Below are 24,107 nucleotides of genomic sequence, written 5' to 3'. Positions count from 1 at the left end.
GCTCCGCAGAGCAGTGACTGACGGAATTCTACAGATTGTTTGCGGATCAGTCACACAGCTGCAAGAGAGACAGACAGACGGCCACACTTCGCCACCTAGTTAGAGGGCCAGATAACGGCACCAAAGACATTCACATGCCCCTCTCTGCTGCCCACTCTCTTCTTTGATGTGTACACACACAGACTACACACATACACACACACTAAGGGTATGCATAGACTCTTGTAAGTGTATGGTCCTTCATGAAGACATTATCTGCCATAAAGATATGCATGTCTACTACAAAAGATGCATCTTCATTTTTGTTTTCAAGCACAAATTATTAGTCTTTTTGTGGCACTTAGTTGAGCTAAAACAAGGTCCTGCTGCAACAGTAGGTATCTTTCAAAAGAAAAGGTCAAAAAAGATTCTCTACATTGAGCATCGTCCAAAGCTTGTTCCCAGAACCTTGGATAGTGTACGACCGTGACCTTCACACCACTATGGCTCAAGCTATTTTTATGTATTTAACGTTTCAGACCGAGCCCAGACAGGTTAGCAGTTGGAAGGGCAGTAATACCTCGTGAGATCAAAGTGTGTCTGGTATGAGGCTAACGTGAGCAATTTATAGATATGGTCTGTGCCACTGCTCCCCCCAAGGCCCCATAGCCAAACTAGGGCCAGCTCTCATATAGTTGGAGGGCGGCGTTGTCTTCACACTCTCATAACCAGAGATTTATGTCTAAAGTCAACAAGCTGCTCTACCTGTAGGTCACATGAATGTGAGGATTGAAATTGTCCGTCCAATAGAGAAGTGCCATTATCCTGTGGTATATTAGACAGTTGATCATAAAACACATTCCTTTGAATTGTGGCATTGTATCCATCCCCATTGTGGCAGGCCAGTAAACTCTGAGCTAGAACCCAAACTAATAGAGACAATAAGAGACTTGACAGACACACAAAGAGACACGAACACACAAACTAAAGCACGCAGTTTAGGCCTTGGTTGAGAGACAGCTGAACCCATCTTTCATCTCTCCACCTGCTTCGGGGCCTTGGCTATAGAGGTCTTCACGGGTCCAAGAAGGTGGACCTGTTCCGAAATGGACCCTTGGTTTTCCCACCCGAATGAACCCTTGGCTTTCCCACCCGAATGAACCCTTGGCTTTCCCAGCATAAAGAAACATGTGGACAGAGACCCGTTCCGAATGGGCCCGAGGACATTCAGACGCGTTCCCGAAAAGCCCTTTGTAAAAACAGATTCATGCCCATTCGGATCCGAGAGACCCGTTCAGATCTGAGAGTAGAAAGAGAGGGAGAAAGAAACTGCCGACCTGGCCAGATGAGACACAGTTATGACCTGAAAGATAGCCTATAACAAATTACAATTAATTGTGTTTCAATGTGTAGCATATTCAAAACGTTATAGCCTATTGTTTCTTTGGTTTTTACTTTCCTTAAACAACTTTTGTCCACCTCACTGTTCAGCTGTCAAACATTTAAGAACTAAATGCATCAGGGCACTGTGTACATAGGCCTAGACATCCAATAAATTATATTAATATTGGAAAAATATATATAAAGGACAAAGAAGCTTAGGCCTATTAGAGAGAGAGATATGCCGGCGGTATGTTCCTTGTCTCCGTGCTGTCGTACTGTTTGTTGCTACTTGGCCAAATGCTAAACCTTTTAGTTTTTACTTTTAATACATTTACCAACGTCTTCGTGTTTTCCTTGCTCAACTTTTTTCATTCAACATTTTCACCCCGGATGCTTTATCTGGACATGGTTCTACAGGACCTCCACCAGCCGAAAAGCAAAGTAGTAACATTAAGACTATGCTATCTAATTTGATCTAATTTGAGTCGCTGTATTCATAATATACAGGAGAACTATCGTCTTATTGTGAGGAAAGCCGTGTTGCAAGCACAGCTTCAGATGCAATCGTTAGGCAAGGGCAATTTAAATGTAGGAAAGGATGAAACAGCGTCTGTGCCACCAGTAAGTACAGATAGTAGTATAAATCGCCCTGCACAGTCCCCGCACAATTTTCTCAAGGCTTCTGGAAAGAAATGCTCTCGGCATTGTCACGTTCCTGACCTGTTTTCTGTTGTTTTTGTATGTGTTTAGTTGGTCAGGGCGTGAGTTGGGGTGGGCATTCTATGTTATGTGTTTCTATGTTGGGTTAAGTGTGTTGCCTGATATGGTTCTCAATTAGAGGCAGGTGTTTGACGTTTCCTCTGATTGAGAACCATATTAAGGTAGGCTGTTCTCACTGTTTGTTTGTGGGTGATTGTTCCTGTGTCTGTGTCCGTTGCACCACACGGGACTGTTTCGTTTGTGCATTCGTTTGGTTAGTCTGTTCCTGTTCGTGCGTTCTTCGTGTTATTGTAAGTTCTCATGTTCAGGTCTGTCTATTTCGTTTTGTTGTTTTGTAGTTATTCAAGTGTATTTCGTGTCAGTGTTCGTCTTGTTTAATAAATTCATTCATGTCTTCATACCTCGCTGCGTGTTGGTCCGATCCATGCTCCTCCTCATCCGAGGAGGAGGAATTAGACGAACGTTACAGAATCACCCACCAACAAAGGATCAAGCAGCGGGGTAACGGGCAGCAGCGACAGCAGCGGCCCATTACACAGGACTCCTGGACATGGGAGGAAATTTTGGAGGGAAAAGGACCCTGGGCTAAGGTTGGAGAGAATCACCGCTCTCGGGAGGAGAAGGAGGCAGCTAAAGCCCAGGAGCGGTGGTATGAGGAGGCAGCACGTAAGCGAGGCTGGAAGCCGGAGAGTCAAGCCCAAAAATTTATTGGGGGGGGGGGCTAAAAGGGAATGTGGCGTAGTCAGGTAGGAGACCTGCGCCAACTCCCCGAGCTTACCGTGGAGAGCGAGAGTACGGGCAGACACCGTGTTATGCAGTAGAGCGCACGGTGTCTCCTGTACTTGTGCATAGCCCGGTGCGGGTTATTCCACCTCCCCGCACTGGCCGGGCTAGATTGAGCATTGAGCCAAGTGCCATGAAGCCGGCTCTACATATCTGGCCTCCAGTACGTCTCCTTGGGCCGGTGTACATGGCACCAGCCTTACGCATGGTGTCCCCAGTTCGCCTACACAGCCCAGTGCGGGTTATTCCACCTCCCCGCACTGGACGGGCTACGGGGAGCATTCAACCAGGTAAGGTTGGGCAGGCTCGGTGCTCAAGGGAGCCAGTTAAGCCTGCACGGTACGGTATATCCGGCGCCACCTTCCCGCCCCAGCCCAGTACCACCAGTACCTACACCAGGCTTCCTGTGCGTCTCCAGAGCCCTGTTCCTCCTCCACGCACTCTCCCTGTGGTGCGTGTCTCCAGCTCAGTACCTCCAGTTCCGGCACCACGCACCAAGCCTCCTGTGCGTCTCCAGAGCCCTGTACGCACTGTTCCTTCTCCCCGCACTCGCCCTGAGGTGCGTGCCCTCAGTCCGGTACCACCAGTTCCGGCACCACGCACCAGGCCTATAGTGCGCTTTGAGAAACCAGTGTGCCCTGTTCCTGCTCCCCGCACTAGCCTTGAGGTGCGTGTCTCCAGGCCATTACCAGCAGTGCCTACACCACGCACCAGGCTTCCTGTGCGTCTCCAGAGCCCTGTACACACTGTTCCTTCTCCCCGCACTCGCCCTGAGGTGCGTGCCCTCAGCCCGGTACTACCAGTTCCAGTACCACGCACCAGGCCTATAGTGCGCTTCGAGAGTCCAGTGTGCCCTGTTCCTGCTCCCCGCACTAGCCTTGAGGTGCGTGTTTCCAGTCCGGTACCACCAGTTCCGGCACCACGCACCAGGCCTACTGTGCGCCTCAGCAGGTCAGAGTCGGCCGTCTGCCCAACGCCGCCTGCACTGCTCGTCTGCCCAACGCCGCCTGCACTGCTCATCTGCCCAGCGCCGTCTGAGCTGCCTGCCTGCCCAGCACCATCTGAGCCATCCGTCTGCCCAGCGCCGTCTGAGCCATCCGTCTGCCCAGCGCCGTCTGAGCCATCCGTCTGCCCAGCGCCGTCTGAGCCATCCGTCTGCCCAGCGCCGTCTGAGCCATCCGTCTGCCCAGCGCCGTCTGAGCCATCCGTCTGCCCAGCGCCGTCTGAGCCATCCGTCTGCCCAGCGCCGTCTGAGCCATCCGTCTGCCCAGCGCCGTCTGAGCCATCCGTCTGCCCAGCGCCGTCTGAGCCATCTGTCTGCCCAGCGCCATCTGAGCCATCCGTCAGTCAGGAGCTGCCAGAGCCGCCCTCCAGTCATGAGCCGCCCTCCAGTCATGAGCCGCCCTCCAGTCATGAGCCGCCCTCCAGTCATGAGCCGCCCTCCAGTCATGAGCCGCCCTCCAGTCATGAGCTGCCCTCCAGTCATGAGCTGCCATATAGTCCGGAGCTGCCTCTCTGTCCGGAGCTGCCTCTCTGTCCTGAGTTGCCCTTCTGTCCTGAGTTGCCCTTCTGTCCTGAGTTGCCCTTCTGTCCTGAGTTGCCCTTCCGTCCTGAGCTACCTCTCTGTCCTGAGCTACCACTCTGTCCTGAGCTACCTCTCTGTCCTGAGCTACCTCTCTGTCCTGAGCTACCTCTCTGTCCTGGGCTACCTCTCTGTCCTGAGTTGTCTCCGCTATTTAGGAGGGGCCTTGGTGAAGGTTCCTGGACCAGGGTCGGGGGCGAGGGTCGCCACTCAAGGGACGCTAAGGAGGGGGACAAAGACTATGGTGGAGTGGTGTCCTCGTCCTGCGCCGGAGCCGCCACCGCGGACAGATGCCCACCCAGACCCTCCCCTTGAGTTTTAGAGGTGCGCCCGGAGTTCGCACCTTGAGGGGGGGGTTCTGTCACGTTCCTGACCTGTTTTCTGTTGTTTTTGTATGTGTTTTGTTGGTCAGGGCGTGAGTTGGGGTGGGCATTCTATGTTATGTGTTTCTATGTTGGGTTAAGTGTGTTGCCTGATATGGTTCTCAATTAGAGGCAGGTGTTTGACGTTTCCTCTGATTGAGAACCATATTAAGGTAGGCTGTTCTCACTGTTTGTTTGTGGGTGATTGTTCCTGTGTCTGTGTCTGTTGCACCACACGGGACTGTTTCGTTTGTTCATTCGTTTGGTTAGTCTGTTCCTGTTCGTGCGTTCTTCGTGTTATTGTAAGTTCTCATGTTCAGGTCTGTCTACATTGTTTTGTAGTTATTCAAGTGTATTTCGTGTCAGTGTTCGTCTTGTTTAAAAAAGTCATTCATGTCTTCATACCTCGCTGCGTGTTGGTCCGATCCATGCTCCTCCTCATCCGAGGAGGAGGAATTAGACGAACGTTACAGGCATGCTCAACCGGTGTCGCTCATTCAGCCGACAAACTTTCAACCGGTTCTCCCCATTAAGCAACGAGTCGAAGTCAGAGGCCCAGCCTTCTCAGGTCTCTCCTCCACCCGTTACGGGGTCTGAGCTGCCGAAGCCTCCCACCATTAGCTCTGACAAATTGAAAACCCTAGTCATTGGCGACTCCATTACCCGCAATATAAGACTTAAAAATAATTATCCAGGTATCATACCCTGTTTACCAGGGGGCAGGGCAACTGACGTAAAGGCTAATCTGAAGATGATGCTGGCTAAGGCTAAAACTGGTGTGTAGAGAATATAGGGATATTGTTATCCACATCGGCACCAATGACGTTAGAGGTCACCAAGCGCAACATAGCAGGGAGTAATTGTCTCTGGCCCCCTCCCAGTTAGGGGGAGTGATGAGCTCTACAGCAGAGTCTAACAACTCAATCGCTGGTTGAAAACTGTTTTCTGCTCCTCCCAAAATATAGAATTTGTAGATAATTGGCCCTCTGTCTGGGACTCACCCACAAACAGGACCAAGCCTGGCCTGCTGAGGAGTGACGGACTCCATCCTAGCTGGAAGGGTGCTCTCATCTTATCTATGAACATAGACAGGGCTCTAACTACTCTAGCTCCACAAGGAGATAGGGTGCAGGCCAGGCAGCATTAGCCACCCTGCCAGCTTAGTGGAGTCTGCCACTAGCACAGTCAGTGTAGTCAGCTCAGCTATCCCCATTGAGGACGTGTCTGTGCCTCGACCTAGGTTGGGCAAAACTAAACATGACGGTGTTCGCCTTAGCAATCTCACTAGAATAAAGACCTCCTCCATTCCTGCCATTATTGAAAGAGATCGTGATACCTCCCATCTCAAAATAGGGCTACTTAATGTTAGATCCCACACTTCCAAGGTAGTTATAGTCAATGAACAAATCACTGATCATAATCTTAACTTCTTGAGAATACAGGGGGTGCTGTTTTCGCATTAGCATAATTTGCTCTACAGATTAAACTGCCTCTTATTCAATTATTGCTCTTACTATATGCATATAATTAATACCATTGGATAGAAAACAATCTCTAGTTTCAAAAACCGTTTCAATTTTGTCTCTGAGAGAAACACAAGTCATTTGACAGCACTTTCCCTGACCAAGAAGTAGAATGCAAGATGTCTATGCTCGCTTCAACGCTCTGCCTATATATGGTCACGCCACCTATGACCCGAAACACACTTCATTCGCCTTCCTCTGGGTGTCAAGAGGACGTCAGAGGAGAATTTTTTTGTTTATCTTGTTCTGACGTGAAATAAGACCTATTTCTTTGGCGTGACCGACAACTTCCGGTTCTCTGAATCGCGCGACTTGGAGGTGCGATTGTCTACTGTTTTGCTGCCGTTACGGATGAAAACTATCTCCGTCTCGAATTTTGTTTGATACATGTGACCATATCATCGTAATGTATGTTTTTTCAATATAGTTTAATCAGATTATTTGAATTTTTTCGGGAGTTTTGCGGTGTTCCGTTCTCTGATTTTATTTTCGTTTGAGAGATCCGTGCCACTCGACCAGTACCAATGCTAAATGAAGTGGGAAAGTTGCCATTCTGAATCGAAACAAGGACTCATCTGGACAAAGGACACCTTGATCAACATTCTGATGAAAGATCAGCAATAGTAAGACCCAATTTACGATGTTATTTCATATATCTGTCGTGCATGTGAACTGGTCGTGGGCGCCCAGCTGGTTCTGCCTGGCGTAGCTATGCTAATTTAGCGCTACATTTTGTTTTCGCTATAAAACATTTAATAAATCTGAAATATTGTTTGGATTCACCAGATGTTGGGCTTTCAATATCTGTACGCTGTGTATTTTTCTGAAATGTTTTAAGATGAGTAATTAGTTATATGACGTTGGTCTCTGTAATTGTTCTGGCTGCGTCGGCACTATTTCAGATTGCAGCTGCAATGTAGAACTGTGATTTATACCTGAAAAATGCACATTTTTCAAAAAAAAACTATGCTATACCATAAATATGTTATCAGACTGTCATCTTATGAAGTTGTTTCTTGGTTAGTGGCTATATATATTTTTATTTAGTCGAATTAGTGATAGCTACTGACGCAGGAAAAAACTGTTGGAGTAAAAAAAATGGTGTCTTTTGCTAATGTGGTTAGCTAATAGATTTACATATTGTGTCTTCCCTGTAAAACATTTTAAAAATCTGAAATGGTGGCTTTATTCACAAGATCTGTATCTTTCATCTGGTGTCTTGGACTTGTGATTTAATGATATTTAGATGCTACTATTTAATTGTGACGCTATGTTAGCGATGCTAGTCAGTGTGGGTGGGGGGTGCTCCCGGATCCGGGGTAGAGGCTCGTTAGAGGTTAATGTGATTGGCCTGACTGAAACATGGCTCAAGCCTGAGGAATTTACTGTGTTACATGAGGCCTCTCCTCCTGGTTACACGAGTGACCATAACCCCCGAGCATCCCGCAAAAGCGGAGGTGTTGCTGACAAAAAAAAAGACTGCGTTTTCATCTTTTGAGTTTCTAGTCATGAAATCTATGCAGCCTACACTTTTTATAGCCACTATTTACAGGCCTCCTGGGCCGTATACATTGTTCTTCACTGAGTTCCCTGAATTCCTATTGGACCTTGTAGTCATGGCAGATAATATTGTACTTTTTGGTGACTCTAATATTCACATGGAAAAGTCCACAGACCCACTCCAAAAGTCTTTCGGAGCCATCACCGACTCAATGGGTTTTGTCCAACATGTCTATGGATCTAGTCATTGCCACAGTCATACCCAGATCTAGTTTTGTCCAGTGAAATAAATATTGTGGATCTAAATGTTTTTCCTCATAATCCTGGACTATTGGACCACCATTTTATTATGTTTGCAATCGCAACAAATAATCTGCTCAGACCCCAACCAAGGATCCTCAAAAGTCGTGCTATAAATTCTCGGACAACCCAAGGATTCCTAGATGCCATTCCAGACTCCCTCCACCTACCCAAAAATCGGTTAACCACCTAACTGAGGATTTTAATTTAACCTTGCGTGATATCCTAGATGCAGTCATACCCCTAAAAACAAAAAACATTTGTCACAAGAAATTTGCTCCCTGCTATACAGAAAAGACCCGAGCCCTGAAGCAAGCTTTCAGAACATTGGAACGGAAATGGCGCTCCACCAAACTTGAAGTCTTCCGACTCGCTTGGAAAGACGGTACCGTGCAATATCGAAGAGCCCTGCTCGATCATCCTATATTTTTCCAACATAATTGAGGAGAATAAGAACAATCCTAAATGTATTTTTGATACTGTCACAACTAAAAATCAGCATTCAACAAGAGAGGAGAGCTTTCACTTCAGCAGTGATGAAAAGATCATGATCATTCGAAAGCAAATTACGGACTCTTTAAATCTGCTTATTTCTCCAAAGCTCAGTTGTTCTGAGTCTGCACAGAACTGCCAGGACCTAGGATCAATGGAGACACTCAAGTTTTTTACTCCTATATCTCTTGACACATTCACGAAAATAGTCATGGCCTCTAAACCGTCAAGATGCATACTGGACCCAATTCCAACTAAACTACTGAAAGAGCTGCTTCCTGTGCTTGGCCATCCTATGTTGAACAAAATAAATGGCTCCCTATCCACCGGATGTGTACTCACTAAAAGTGGCAGCTCTTGAAAAAGCCAAACCTTGACCCGGAAAATGTAAAATAAACTATTGGTCTATATTGAATCTCCATTTTCTCTCAACATTTTTTGAAGAAGCTTTAGGCAACTCACTGCCTTCCTGAAGACAAACAATGTATATGAAATGCTTTAGTCTGGTTTTATACCCCATCGTAGCACTGAGACTGCACTAGTGAAGGTGGTAAATTACCTTTTAATGGCGTCAGACCGAGGCTCTGCATCTGTCCTCGTGCTCCTAGACCTTAGTGCTGCTTTTGATACCATTGATCACCATTAATCACTCTTTTGGAGAGATTAGAAACCCTAATTGGTCTACACGGACAAGTTCTTGCCTGGTTTAGATCTTAATTCTAGGGACAATTAGGAGGCCTGCGTCTTGTGACCGTAGCGTGTGTGTAGGTATGTACGGCAGGACCAAATCGGAAAGATAGGTAGGAGCAAGCCCATGTAATGCTTTGTAGGTTAGCAGTAAAACCTTGAAATCAGCCCTTGCCTTAACAGGAAGCCAGTGTAGGGAGGCTAGCACTGGAGTAATATGATCAAATGTTTTGGTTCTTGTCAGGATTCTAGCAGCCGTATTTAGCACTCACTGAAGTTTATTTTGTGCTTTATCCGGGTAGCCGGAAAGTAGAGTATTGTAGTAGTCTAACCTAGAAGTGACAAAAGCATGGATGAATTTTGCTGCATAATTTTTGGACAGAACATTTCTGAAGTTTGCAATGTTACGTAAATGCAAAAAAGCTGTCCTTGAAACAGTCTTGATATGTTCGTCAAAAGAGAGATCAGGGTCCAGGGTAACGCCGAGGTCCTTCAGTTTTATTTGAGACGACTGTACAACCATCAAGATTAATTGTCAGATTCAACAGAAGATCTCTTTGTTTCTTGGGACCTAGAACAAGCATCTCTGTTTTGTCCGAGTTTAAAAGTAGAAAGTATGCAGCCATCCACTTTATGTCCGAAACACAGGCTTCCAGCGAGGGCAATTTTGGGGCTTCACCATGTTTCATTGAAATGTACAGCTGTGTGTCATCCGCATAGCAGTGAAAGTTAACATTATGTTTTCGAATGACATCCCCAAGAGGTAAAATATATAGTGAAAACAAGTGGTCCTAAAACGGAACCTTGAGGAACAACGAAATGTACAGTTGATTTGTCAGAGGACAAACCATTCACAGAGACAAACTGATATCTTTCCGACAGATAAGATCTAAACCAGGCCGGAACTTGTCCGTGTAGACCAATTTGGGTTTCAAATCTCTCCAAAAGAATGTGGTGATCGATGGTATCAAAAGCAGCACTAAGGTCTAGGAGCACGAGGACAGATGCAGAGCCTCGGTCTGATGCCATTAAAAGGTAATTTACGACATTCACAAGTGCAGTCTCAGTGCTATGATGAGGTCTAAAACCAGACCGAAGCATTTCGTATACATTGTTTGTCTTTAGGAAGGCAGTGAGTCGCTGCGCAATAGCTTTTTCTAAAAATGTTGAGAGGAATGGGAGATTCGATATAGGCCGATAGTTTTTAATATTTTCTGGGTCAAGGTTTGGCTTTTTCAAGAGAGGGTTTATTACTGCCACTTTTAGTGAGTTTGGTACATATCCTTTGGATAGAGCACCGTTTATTATGTTCAACATAGGAGGGTCAAGCACAGAAAGTAGCTCTTTCAGTAGTTTAGTTGGAATAGGGCCAGTATACAGCTTGAAGGTTTAGAGGCCATGATTATTTTCATCATTGTGTCAAGAGATATAGTACTAAAACACTTGAGTGTCTCCCTTGATCCTAGGTCCTGGCAGAGTTGTGCAGACTCAGGACAACTAAGCTATGGAGGAATACGCAGACTTAAATATGAGTCCGTAATTTGCTTTCTAATGATCATGATCTTTTCCTCAAAGAAGTTGATGAATTGATGAATTTATTACTGCTGAAGTGAAAGCCTGTAACGCTTGTTCTCCTCCTCTTCGTCCGAAGAGGAGGAGTAGGGATCCGACCAAAATGCAGCGGGTTTTGAGAACATAATGAATTTATTCAACCCACGAAGACGAACACGAAACAACACTTGGAATAATTACAAAATAACAAAACGAACGAAGACAGACCTGAAATAGAGTACTTACATAAAACACGAAGAACACACGAACAGGTAATGACTACAAACAAAACGCTACAGTCCCGTGTGGTACGAACATTCAATACAGACACGGAAGACAACCACCCACAAACAAACAGTGTGAACACCCTACCTTTATATGGTTCCCAATCAGAGGAAATGACAAACACCTGTCTCTGATTGAGAACCATATAAGGCTAATTACCAATGGCCTAAACATAGAAACACAAAACATAGAATGCCCACCCCAATTCACGCCCTGACCAACTAAACACATACAAAAATAACAGACAACAGGTCAGGAACGTGACAAAGCCATCCTCTCTTGAGGAATGCTGCTTTTTAGTTAGCTTTGCGACAGTATCAAAAAGACATTTTGGATTGTTCTTATTCTCCTCAATTAAGTTGGAAAAATAGGATGATCGAGCAGCAGTGAGGGCTCTTCGATACTGCACGGTACTGTCTTTCCAAGCTAGTCGGAAGACTTCCAGTTTGGTGTGGCGCCATTTCCATTCCAATTTCCTGGGAGCTTGCTTCAGAGCTTGGGCATTTTCTGTATACCAGGGAGCTAGATTCTTATGACAAATGTTTTTAGTTTTTAGGGCTGCAACTGCATCTAGGGTATTGCGCAAGGTTAAATTGAGTTCCTCAGTTAGGTGGTTAACTGATTTTTGTCCTCTGACATCCTTGGGTAGGCAGAAGGAGTCTGGAAGGGCATCAAGGAATTTTTGGGTTGTCTGAGAATTTATAGCACGACTTTTGATGCTCCTTGGTTGGGGTCTGAGCAGATTATTTGTTGCGATTGCAAACATAATAAATGGTGGTCCAATAGTCCAGGATTATGAGGAAAAACATTTAGATCCACAACATTTATTCCATGGGACAAAACTAGGTCCAGAGTATGACTGTGGCAGTGAGTAGGTCCAGAGACATGTTGGACAAAACCCACTGAGTCGATGATGGCTCCGAAAGCCTTTTGGAGTGGGTCTGTGGACTTTTCCATGTGAATATTGGTATGGTCACTAGTGTAACCAGGAGGTGAGGCCTCATTTAACACAGTACGTTCATCAGGCTTAAGCCATGTTTCAGTCAGGCCAATCACATCAAGAATATGATCAGTGATTAGTTCATTGACTGACTGCCTTGGTAGTGTGGGATCTAACATTAAGTAGCCCTATTTTGAGATGTGAGGTATCACGATCTCTTTCAATAATGGCAGGAATAGAGGAGGTCTTTATTCTAGTGAGATTGCTAAGGCGAACACCGTTATGTTTAGTTTTGCCCAACCTAGGTCGAGACACAGACACAGTCTCAATGGGGATAGCTGAGCTTACTACACTGACTGTGCTAGTGGCAGACTCCACTAAGCTGACAGGCTGGCTAACAGCCTGCTGCCTGGCCTGCACCCTATTTCATTGTGGCGCTATGAAATAGGGTGCAGGCCAGGCAACCTGCTCCAGAGCGTTCAGTACCTCAGACTAGGGCAAAGGCTCACCTTCCAACAGGACAACGACCTACAGTAAGCACACAGACAAGATATTGCAGGAGTGGCTTCGGGACATGTCTATAAAGATCCTTGAGTGGCCCAGCCAGAGCCCGGACTTGAACCCGATCTACTATCTCTGGAGAGACCTGAAAATAGCTGTGCAGCAGCACTCCCCATCCAACCTGACAGGGCTTGAGAGGATCTGCAGTTAAGAATGGGAGAAACTCCCCAAATACAGGTGTGCCAAGTTTGTAGCGTCATACCAAAGAAGATCCGATGCTGTAATCGCTGCCAAAGAAGCTTCAACAAAGTACTGAGTAAAGGGTCTGAATAATTATGTAAATTAGATATCAGGTTTTTTTTTCTTTATAAATTAGCAAAAATGTCTAAAAACGTGGTTTTGCTTTGTCATTATGGGGTATTGTGTGTAGATTGATGAGGAAAAATACTATTTAATAGATTTTTGGATAAGGCTGTAACGTAACAAAACGTGGGAAAAGTAAAGGGGTCTGAATACTTTCTGAAGGCACTGTATGCTGCTGTTTTATCGAGTGTGCAATTATGTCGAGGTGTTCGTTGTTTGCAGTAACTTCTTTATTGTTGTCATATTGTCAGGACCCGGTGTGAGAAACAGTCACTATTAGTCGGCAGAACCCAGAAGATGAGGCAGACACAGCAGTACTGGAGACGGTGGTTTAATAAAGGAAAGAGATCTTCAGGTAAAAATAAAAATCCACAACGTCAAAAGAAAAGCCAAGAGGAAAAAATGAATATCCTCCAAGTAACAAAGAAAATCCACAAAGTGGTAACAACAGCAGGGAAAAAACAAACCTCAAAAGAATAATCAAAAATTAACAAGAACAAAACCAGAGTACCTCAGGAAAATCCAACTAGAGACACAAATGGTCACAGCATGGCTAGGGCTGGGTGCTAACATACAAACACAGTGCAAAGAACTGAGGAACACTAAGGGTTTAAATACCTACAAGAAAATGAGGCACAGGTGAAAACAATAATTAGAACAAGGGAAAAACAAAAGGTTCAAAAAGGCGCAATGGGGGCATCTAGTGACCAAAACCTGAATAGTCCTGGCCAAAACCTGACACATATCCCAAATGGACGTGGCAATTTCACCATTAAGGATTCCAGCTTTCATGCTTCTCAAGCTAAGTCCCTGCTATATCCTGTCCGCAAATGTATTCTGATCCAAATGAATGATGCCTGTCTTTGTGTTTCTCTCTCTTTCTCTCTCTTTCTCTCTCTTTCTCTCTCTGTCTCTCTCTGTCTCTCTGTCTGTCTGTCTGTCTGTCTGTCTGTCTGTCTGTCTGTCTGTCTGTCTGTCTGTCTGTCTGTCTGTCTGTGTGTGTGTGTGTGTGTGTGTGTGTGTGTGTGTGTGTGTGTGTGTGTGTGTGTGTGTGTTGGTCCAGAGCTGATGGAGACGCGGACGGCACGGCCTTTCTCCTTCTCCTTCAACACCAGTGACTACCGCATCCTGCACATGGACCAGGACCAGGGCCGTCTCTACCTGGGCAGCCGGGAGTACCTGGTGGCTCTGGACATGCACAACATCAACAAGGAGCCCCTCATAGTAAGAGCAAACACTATGATGACTCCTATGATACAATTCCATAGAGACAGATACATATATTACCTGATAAGATTTCCCTGACGAAGATGGCCGCCATGGAGTCAAGTTGACAGCATCCATTCTTGTGTTTAATTACGTTTGATGAAATATTCAGCCACTGTAGCCATCTGTACGCCTATGAGTGCAAATAAGTCACACTTGACGTCCACAGGTATAATGCTTTTATTTTATTATGACCTATTTATAAGCATGTATGAGCCTTTATGATGTCCTATTTTAAGGCTTAGAATATGTAATGTCTACACACAGAAAATCATACAATGCACCAGATCTGAAATTTTGCATTTTCTACACTTCTTCCTTCAGATTCACTGGCCAGCCACTACCCAGAGGAAAGGAGAGTGTAGAATGACTGGAAAGGGTGGGCAGGTTAGTGTCCTTTATGTCTTGACCATTAGCTTTAATGTATAAAAAGGGCTACACAAATACTGTTGTTATTTGTAGTACAGTAAATATGCACAGTATGTCAAGTGTATTGATTGTAACTCTGTTCCCTCTGTCCTAATCAGGGGGAATGTGCAAACTTTGTGCGTCTGATCGAACCCTGGAATCGCACACACCTGTACACCTGTGGCACAGGGGCCTACAAGCCCATCTGCACCTTCATCAACAGAGGATGGAGAGCAGAGGTACGGACACAAACAAACATGCACATGCACAGACAGACGCACACACAAACATGCCAGATCCTGGTTCAAATGCATGTGTATTTGAGTATTTGTTATTTAAGATACTTTTTTGTGTGTATTTGAGTATTTTTTAATACACAACATAAAACAATTACTTTTATTTTAAATACTTTCCTGGAATACTATTTGAAACACTTTTCAAATATCTTTCCCCCAAACATATTTCAAATACCTTGCTATAAAAGTTGAGCTAAAAGGCAGTACACTTCCTACAGGATTGGACTCTTTGCAGTATTACGCTGGCATGTAAACAGTTCAAAGGCAGCCATACTGGACAATGCATTGTCAGTACATATGAGGAACTCTTGGATCACTACAAGATCTCAACCAAAATCAACACCGTGGTCACCGCTAATGCAAATAATAGGGTTGTTGCTTTTGCTAATTTTGAAGACGACATCCGAAGAAGAAGAAGAAGCTTTTCTGACACAATACAGCTCACTCTTAAAAATGACTTTAAATCTGCAGATAACCACAATAGTCATTTCCAAAGCCTCCAACATTGTCTCCCACTACCACAAATCAACATTTGCACAGGATAGTAAAACATAATAAAGAGAACTCGGACCTTGCGGGGGTCCAGATAAACTGTGTTAGGCCAGTGATTCATGTGCTTAACTTCTTTTAAATAGTGTCCAGTCAAAACTGTTTTCACACCTGATTGTGCAAATGACTGGGCTTATAGTAACATGTTTCCCTAGGCTCTGTAGGCTATGGGCTCTCCGACCCTGTTCGAGGGGTCCTAGGCCTATAGGCTGCGCTTAGAGTTATTTGGCCACTTTAGTTGTGATACAACCCTCATCAAAACATATAGGCATATTGGGTAGGCTGCATGTGACTATGATTAGAAAAAGTCCCCAAAAAATTCATTGCCTTAGATAGCACACGGTGGCCATCATTCACGATAGAGGTCGACCGATTAATCGGAATGGCCGATTAATTAGGGCCGATTTCAAGTTTTCACAACAATCGGAAATCGGTATTTTTGGACACCGATTTGGCCGATTAAAAAAAATATGTATTTTATTTTACACCTTTATTTAACTAGGCAAATCAGTTAAGAACACATTCTTATTTTCAATGACGACCTAGGAACGGTGGGTTAACTGCCTTGTTCAGGGGCAGAACGACAGATTTTTACCTTGTCAGCTCGGGGATTCGTTTTTGCAACCTTCCGGTTACTAGTCCAATGCTCTAACCACCTGCCTTACATTGCACTCCACGAGGAGCCTGCGTGGCAGGCTGACTACCTGTTACGCGAGGGCAGCAAGAAGCCAAGTTAAGTTGCTAGCTAGCATTAAACTTATAAAAAACAATCAATCTTCACATAATCACTAGTTAACTACACATGGTTGATGATATTACTAGTTTATCTAGCGTGTCCTGCGTTGCATATAATTGATGCGGTTCCTGTTAATTTCTCATTGAATCACAGCCTACTTTGCCAAACGGGTGATAATTTAGCACTGTCGTTGCACCAAACCTAACCATAAACATCAATGCCTTTCTTTAAAATTAATACACAAGTATATATTTTTAAACCTGCATATTTAGTTAATATTTCCTGCTAACATGAATTTCTTATCATTAGGGAAATTGTGTCACTTCTCTTGTGTACCGTGCAAGCAGTTACGGTATATGCAGCAGTTTGGGCCGCCTGGCTCGTTGCGAACTGTGTGAAGTCCATTTATTCCTAACAAAGACCGTAATTAATTTGCCAGAATTGTACATAATTATGACATAACATTGAAGGTTGTACAATGTAACAGCAATATTTAGACTTAAGGATGCTACCCGTTAGATAAAATACGGAACAGTTTCGTATTTCACTAAAAGAATAAACGTTTTGTTTTTTCAAAATGATAGTTTCCGGATTCGACCATATTAATGACCAAAGGCTCGTATTTCTGTGTGTTATTATGTTATAATTAAGTCTATGATTTGATATTTGATAGAGCAGTCTGACTGAGCGATGGTAGGCTCGTAAGCATTCATTCAAACAGCACTTTCGTGCGTTTGCCAGCAGCTCTTCGCAATGCTTCAAGCATTGAGCTGTTTATGACTTCAAGCCTATCAACTCCCGAGATTAGGCTGGTATAACCGATGTGAAATGGCTAGCCAGTTAGCGGGGTGCGCGCTAATAGCGTTTCAATCGGTGACGTCACTCGCTCTGAGACTTGGAGTAGTTGTTCCCCTTCCTCTGCAAGGGCCGCGGCTTTTGTGGAGCGATGGGTAACGATGCTTCGAGGGTGGCTGTTGTCGATGTGTTCCTGGTTCGAGCCCAGGTAGGGGCGAGGAGAGGGACGGAAGCTATACTGTTACACTGGCAATACTAAAGTTCCTATAAGAACATCCAATAGTCAAAGGTATATGAAATACAAATGGTATAGAGAGAAATAGTCCTATAATTCCTATAATAACTACAACCTAAAACTTCTTACATGGGAATATTGAAGACTCATGTTAAAAGGAACCACCAGCTTTCATATGTTCTCATGTTGTAAAGGCAGTCAATGTTGTTCTCCCCCTTAGACGAGAAGGAGCATGGATAGGACCAAGATGCGGATTGAGGGAAATAAGCCATCTTTTAATGAAAAAACAGCAAACAAGACACTACAAACTACAAAACAACAAACGTGACTAACCTTCAACTGTCCTGTGAGGACACAGGAACAAACACCCACAAAACACCAGTGAAACCCTGGCTGCCTTTGTATGACTCTCAATTAGAGACAAACAATACACACCTGTCTCTAATTGAGAATCATACCAGGCCGAACACAAAACCCCACATAGAAATACAAACATAGACAAACCCACCCAACTCACGCCCTGACCAACTAAAATGAATACAAAACAAAGGAAAACAGGCCAGGAACGTGACAGAACCCCCCCCTTAAGGTGCGAACTCCGGGCGCACCAGCACAAAGTCTAGGGGAGGGTCTGGGTGGGCGTCTGTCCACGGTGGCGGCTCTGGCGCTGGTCGTGGTCCCCACCCCACCATAATCAATCCCCGCTTCTTTATCCCCCTCCCAATGACCACCCTCCCACTAACACCACCTAAATGAGCGACCAGCACCGGGACAAGGGGCAGCACCGGGACAAGGGGCAGCACCGGGACAAGGGGCAGCACCGGGACAAGGGGCAGCACCGGGACAAGGGGCAGCACCGGGACAAGGGGCAGCACCGGGACAAGGGGCAACACCGGGATAAGGGGCGGCAGGTCCTGGCTGAGGGACTCCGGCAGGTCCTGGCTGAGGGACTCCGGCAGGTCCGGGCTGAGTGGCAGCTCCGGACTGTAGGGCAGCTCCGGACTGTAGGGCAGCTCCGGACTGTAGGGCAGCTCCGGACTGTAGGGCAGCTCCGGACTGTAGGGCAGCTCCTGACTGGCGGGCGTCTCTGGCAGCTCCTGACTGGCGGGCGTCTCTGGCAGCTCCTGACTGGCGGGCGTCTCTGGCAGCTCCTGACTGGCGGGCGTCTCTGGCAGCTCCTGACTGGCGGGCGTCTCTGGCAGCTCCTGACTGGCGGGCGTCTCTGGCAGCTCCTGACTGGCGGGCGTCTCTGGCAGCTCCTGACTGACGGACGGCTCTAGCGGCTCCTGACTGACGGACGGCTCTACTGGCTCGGGACAGACGGGCGGCTCTACTGGCTCGTGGCAGACGGCTGACTCAGATGGCGCTGGGCAGACAGATGGCTCAGACGGCGCTGGGCAGACAGATGGCTCAGACGGAGCTGGGCAGACGGGCCGTTCAGGCACCGCTGGGCAGACGGCAGACTCTGGCCGGCTGAGACGCACTATAGGCCTGGTGCGTGGTACCGGAACTGGAGGTACCGGGCTGAGGGCACGCACCTCAGGGCGAGTGCGGGGAACAGGAACAGGGCACACTGGACTCTCGTGGCGCACTCTAGGCCTGGTGCGTGGTACCGGAACTGGAGGTACCGGGCTGAGGGCACGCACCTCAGGGCGAGTGCGGGGAGAAGGAACAGTGCGTCCAGGGCTCTGGAGACGCACAGGAGGCTTGGTGCGTGGTGCCGGAACTGGAGGCACCGGGCTGGAGACACGCACCATAGGGAGAGTACGTGGAAGAGGAACAGGGCTCTGGAGATGCACTGGAAGCCTGGTGCGTGGTGTAGGTACTGGTGGTACTGAGCTGGGGTGGGAAGGTGGCGCCGGATATACCGGACCGTGAAGGAGGACACGTGCTCTTGAGCACCGAGCCTCCCCAACCTTACCAGGTTGAATGGACCCCGTAGCCCTGCCAGTGCGGCGAGGTGGAATAGCCCGCACTGGGCTATGCAGGCGAACCGGGGACACCACCTGTAAGGCTGGTGCCATGTACGCCGGCCCGAGGAGACGTACTGGAGGCCAGATACGTTGGGCCGGCTTCATGGCATCCGGCTCGATGCCCAACCTAGCCCTCCCAGTGCGGCAAGGTGGAATAGCCCGCACTGGGCTAAGCACGCGTACTGGGGACACCGTGCGCTTCACCGCATAACACGGTGTCTGACCAGTACGACGCCCTCTTACTCCACGGCAAGCCCGGGGAGTTGGCTCAGGTATCCAACCCGGCTTCGCCACACTCCCCTTTATCCCCCCCCCAAGAAATTTTTGGGTGAGCCTCTCGGGTTTCCAGCCACTCTGCCTTGCAAGCGCCTCATAATGCCGCCTCTCCGCTTTCGCTGCCTCCAGCTCCGCTTTGGGGCGGCGACACTCCACTGGCTGTGCCCAGGGTCCTTCTCCGTCCAGAATCTCCTCCCAAGTCCATTCCTCTTTTCCCCATTGCTGTAGTTCCTTTTCTCTCTCCTCAATCCGCTTGGTCCTGTTGTGGTGGGTGTTTCTGTAAAGGCAGTCAATGTTGTTCTCCCCCTTAGACGAGAAGGAGCATGGATAGGACCAAGATGCGGATTGAGGGAAATAAGCCATCTTTTAATGAAAAAACAGCAAACAAGACACTACAAACTACAAAACAACAAACGTGACTAACCTTCAACTGTCCTGTGAGGACACAGGAACAAACACCCACAAAACACCAGTGAAACCCTGGCTGCCTTTGTATGACTCTCAATTAGAGACAAACAATACACACCTGTCTCTAATTGAGAATCATACCAGGCCGAACACAAAACCCCACATAGAAATACAAACATAGACAAACCCACCCAACTCACGCCCTGACCAACTAAAATGAATACAAAACAAAGGAAAACAGGTCAGGAACGTGACACATGTTCTGAGCAAGGAACTTAAACGTTAGCTTTTTTACATGGCACATATTGCACTTTTACTTTCTTCTCCAACACTTTGTTTTTGCATTATTTAAACCAAATTGAACATGTTTCATTATTTATTTGAGGCTAAATTGATTTTATTGATGTATTATATTAAGTTAAAATAAGTGTTCATTCACTATTGTTGTAATTGTCATTATTACAAATAAATTTAAAAAATTGTCTGATTAATCGGTATCAGCCTTTTTTGGTCCTCCAATAATCGGTATCGGTATTGGCGTTGAAAAATCACAATCGGTCGACCTCTAATTCACGAGTGATAATATGGGCCATTATCACGTACCTGTCGGAACCTTGGGCAGAGGAATAAAATACATGTCATTGAATAGCGAATGCTAGCTTTTCCCGCGGTTCATTTACATGCCAGCCAGGTAGGCTACTCCGGTTGTAAAGAGAAGCAATGTGCTTAATATTGGCCCTAGCCTATAGAAAGCTGATGTGACCTGCTCTTTTTAGAGGCCATTAAAACTCTGTTTTCTTGCATAGCATAGCCTATAGAAATGTTGTGCAACATAGGCTTATGGTAACACTCATTTCATTCTATGCATCAACTAGCTATGAGGAGCTGGCTCTCGCTGCACACCAGGGGATCCTATTCCGCTCAGACTCTGAATACCAAGGCTCTCAAGAAGTGATTGATTTGTTTTTCTATTGCATTTGCATTGATGTCAGTGTGATTATAGAGACAATGGAGCGCTGAGCACCAGGCCATTAGCAAGTTTGGTAGGCTAGTAATGACCATAAGTTGCATCAGAGCGCAGTTTTGGAGAAGCCCAGTTGAAATCGACTGCGGTCATGAAATTAAACTACCATGTACATTTACAACTATTTTGTTTTCCAAATACTTCCAACGATATGTATTTTTAAGTAATTGTAAATACATGCCAATACTTTCCAAATGGTATTTTGAAATGCATTCCAATATTCAACTATTTGTTTTTTCAAATAAAGGTTATCTAAATATTAGTTTTGAAATGTAATAAAAAGTAATTGAAGTACCTAAAATAGTATCTGAACCCAAGTCTGAAACATACCTACATCCATGTATTGTCCTCTCTGTGCAGGAGTACCTGTTCAGGCTGGTCCCTGGCTATGTGGACTCAGGGAAAGGGAAATGTTCCTACGACCCGCGGCAGGAGAATGCTGTGGCCCTTATCAGTGAGACCTCTTCTTGTCTGTTCATCATAACAGTTCTCCCCACAGTTCTCACTTACAATACCAAAAGCCATCATCATCATCCATCTTCCTCTTTTGTTCCCACTTTGTTAGATGGGAATCTGTATGCAGGGGTCCACGTTGACTTCATGGGCACGGACCCGGCCATCTTCAGAACCCTGGGAGACAGACCTGCCGTCAGGACTGAGCAATATGACTCCCGCTGGCTGAATGGTAAGCTTGCCCCTGACGACACTTTGAGCAACTCATTACTATTTTGCCCTGAGAAAAAGTCAGCCACACCTCTCTCTCTCTCTCTCTCTCTCTCTCTCTCTCTCTCTCTCTCTCTCTCTCTCTCTCTCTCTCTCTCTCTCTCTCTCTCTCTCTCTCTCTGTCTCTCTGTCTCTCTGTCTCTCTCTCTCTCTCTTTCATTTGTCACTTGCACAAATACAGCGAAATGCTTACCTTGCAAGCCCTTCCCAAAAGTGCAGTACCAAATTACAATTTGCAGGGATACTGGAGTAGTTGAGGTAGATACTGTATGTACATGTAGGCAGGGATTAGGAGAAGGTGACTGGTAAGAAGATAAATAATAATAATCTCTCTCTCTGTCCCTCTCGTTCTCTATTACCCTCTTTTCTCAAATTGACTAATGTCTGTCTCTATCTCCAGAGCCTGTGTTTGTGAAGATCCAGCACATTCCTGACAGCTCTGAGAGGAACGATGATAAGCTCTACTTCTTCTTTCGGGAGAAGAGCCTGGATTCGGCTGGGGGGGGCAGCCCCAGTGTCCTGGCCAGGGTGGGCCGAGTATGCCTGGTGAGAGGCCCTCGTATATCCCCCCCTGACCTCACAAACACACAGACACATACACACACACCACAGGAGGCTGCTGAAGGGGAGGACGGCTCATAATAATGGCTGGAATGGAGTGAATGGGATGGCATCAACCACATGGAAATCATGTGTTTGATGTGTTGGATTCCATTTATTCTGTTCCAGCCGACACTATGAGCCGTCTTCCCCAAGTTAGGGGGTAATACCTCAGTTTCAAATCATTTTCTCCCATTTCGTTCCTACTAAACGCATAACCATTGGACACTAGAAAGCCAAGTGGTTGTGGTGATGATATTGAATGATCTACCATTTTACGTAAATTCCCCCTAACTTTGTTTCACCTTCCCAGAATGATGATGGGGGTCAGAGGTCACTGGTCAACAAGTGGACTACCTTCCTGAAGGCTCGGCTGGTGTGCTCAGTGATAGGCAGTGATGGTGTGGAGACCTATTTCGATGAGCTGAGTGAGACTGCTTTTCATTCCTGCGGCATTGACATGCTGTACAGTAGGCTGCAATTCAATCAGTTGCAGATAAAGGAAAATGTTCAGAAAGTTTACGCTTTGATTGAATTGGAGGCTTAGTCTTATTTTGACACTTGTTTATAGAAAAGGCACTGTTAACACCTTTGTCAACTTGCTTCCCATCAGAGGATGTCTTCATTCAGCCAACACAAGACGAACGCAATCCTGTCGTGTACGCTGTCTTTTCCACTGCGGGGTAATATATCACTTCATTCCAAAATGTTTTTTTTACACAACCATACATTCTATGTCCTTTGTTAGTGTCGGGCTAAAACAAAAGCCTGCCCGCCCAGTATTTCTCCACAAATTAAGTTCTAGAACCTTGGGGTAGTTCAGTAGCGGTGCGTGGGTAAAATCACTGGGGAAGCCAAGCCAGGGGAAAAAAGCCATATTGCATGTGTTGTGATAATTGTGTTGTTTGCCCTACAACCTGTTAGTTTATATTCCTGAATAAATTTAACCACACCTTTGTTTTATCACAAAACCGGAGAGCAACATCTGTCCTGTGAAGTCCACAAAGCATATTGCATGTAACAAACAGTTACATGACCTACAGCATGGTCAAGTAAGGTAATGTTTCCGACATTTTCAGACTACTGAACAACTATTGATTTAGAACCATAGAGAGTTACTGCAAGTAGCAAAGATAACAGGAGCTGCCTCCACTATTCCAGCACCATATCAATTTCAATATTTCATCATCATCAAATCACCTATGCTTAGTCTAATACAGTTACAACTAAAATATACCAAAAACAGTTTAGGGAAAGGGAAAGGGGGATACCTAGTCAGTTGTATAACTGAATGCATTCAACTGAAATGTGCCTTCCGCATTTAACCCAACCCCTCTGAATCAGTCTAATTAACGTAAGCTAAATATGATATGGCTGTCCATGGAACTGATTTCTGTGTTTGTGTGTGTGTGTGTGTGTGTGTGTGTGTGTGTGTGTGTGTGTGTGTGTGTGTGTGTGCCTGTGTGTGTGCCTGTGTGTGTGCCTGTGTGTGTGCCTGTGTGTGTGCCTGTGTGCCTGTGTGTGTGCCTGTGTGTGTGCCTGTGTGTGTGCCTGTGTGTGTGCCTGTGTGTGTGCGTGCGGGAAAGTAGGAAAAACTTGACTCACCCTACTTGTAGAGAAACACCAATGCCATCCTCCTCTCTTCCATGTTGCTGAAATGGTCTATGATTCTGTCATACAGTACACACTTTTAGTTTTAGTTGTCCTAGGCTACCTGGCTAAAATGCATGCTCTCTAGCCTAACTTCCTTTCATGGGGAATGATGAGCCAGCTAGTTAAAATTAGCCAACATTTAGCTTCATATTGAACTTCCATCCTCTCAGGCCAGGGGCACAATTTATGAATTTATGGTTGTATCAGAATCGCT

At 46.0% G+C, this 24,107-nt stretch overlaps 1 protein-coding gene across 1 annotated transcript in view; it reads left to right on the top strand.

Moving 5' to 3' along the window:
* The window catches only part of LOC129830258 (semaphorin-3F-like), a 98,072-nt gene that overhangs the window by 51,965 nt on the left and 22,000 nt on the right, over nucleotides 1-24,107 (top strand). Inside the window, exons 3-10 of the mRNA XM_055892683.1 lie at nucleotides 14,015-14,175; nucleotides 14,542-14,604; nucleotides 14,745-14,864; nucleotides 21,278-21,371; nucleotides 21,483-21,602; nucleotides 22,041-22,186; nucleotides 22,554-22,668; nucleotides 22,854-22,923. Of these exons, the coding sequence (XP_055748658.1) occupies nucleotides 14,015-14,175; nucleotides 14,542-14,604; nucleotides 14,745-14,864; nucleotides 21,278-21,371; nucleotides 21,483-21,602; nucleotides 22,041-22,186; nucleotides 22,554-22,668; nucleotides 22,854-22,923 (889 nt within the window). The remainder of the gene's footprint in view (nucleotides 1-14,014; nucleotides 14,176-14,541; nucleotides 14,605-14,744; nucleotides 14,865-21,277; nucleotides 21,372-21,482; nucleotides 21,603-22,040; nucleotides 22,187-22,553; nucleotides 22,669-22,853; nucleotides 22,924-24,107) is intronic.

This window comes from Salvelinus fontinalis, chromosome 31, assembly GCF_029448725.1.
Source record: "Salvelinus fontinalis isolate EN_2023a chromosome 31, ASM2944872v1, whole genome shotgun sequence".
NCBI classification, from domain to species: domain Eukaryota; kingdom Metazoa; phylum Chordata; class Actinopteri; order Salmoniformes; family Salmonidae; genus Salvelinus; species Salvelinus fontinalis.
The sequence above is the reverse complement of the archived record's forward strand: the minus strand, read 5'-3'. Positions and strand labels throughout refer to the sequence as shown.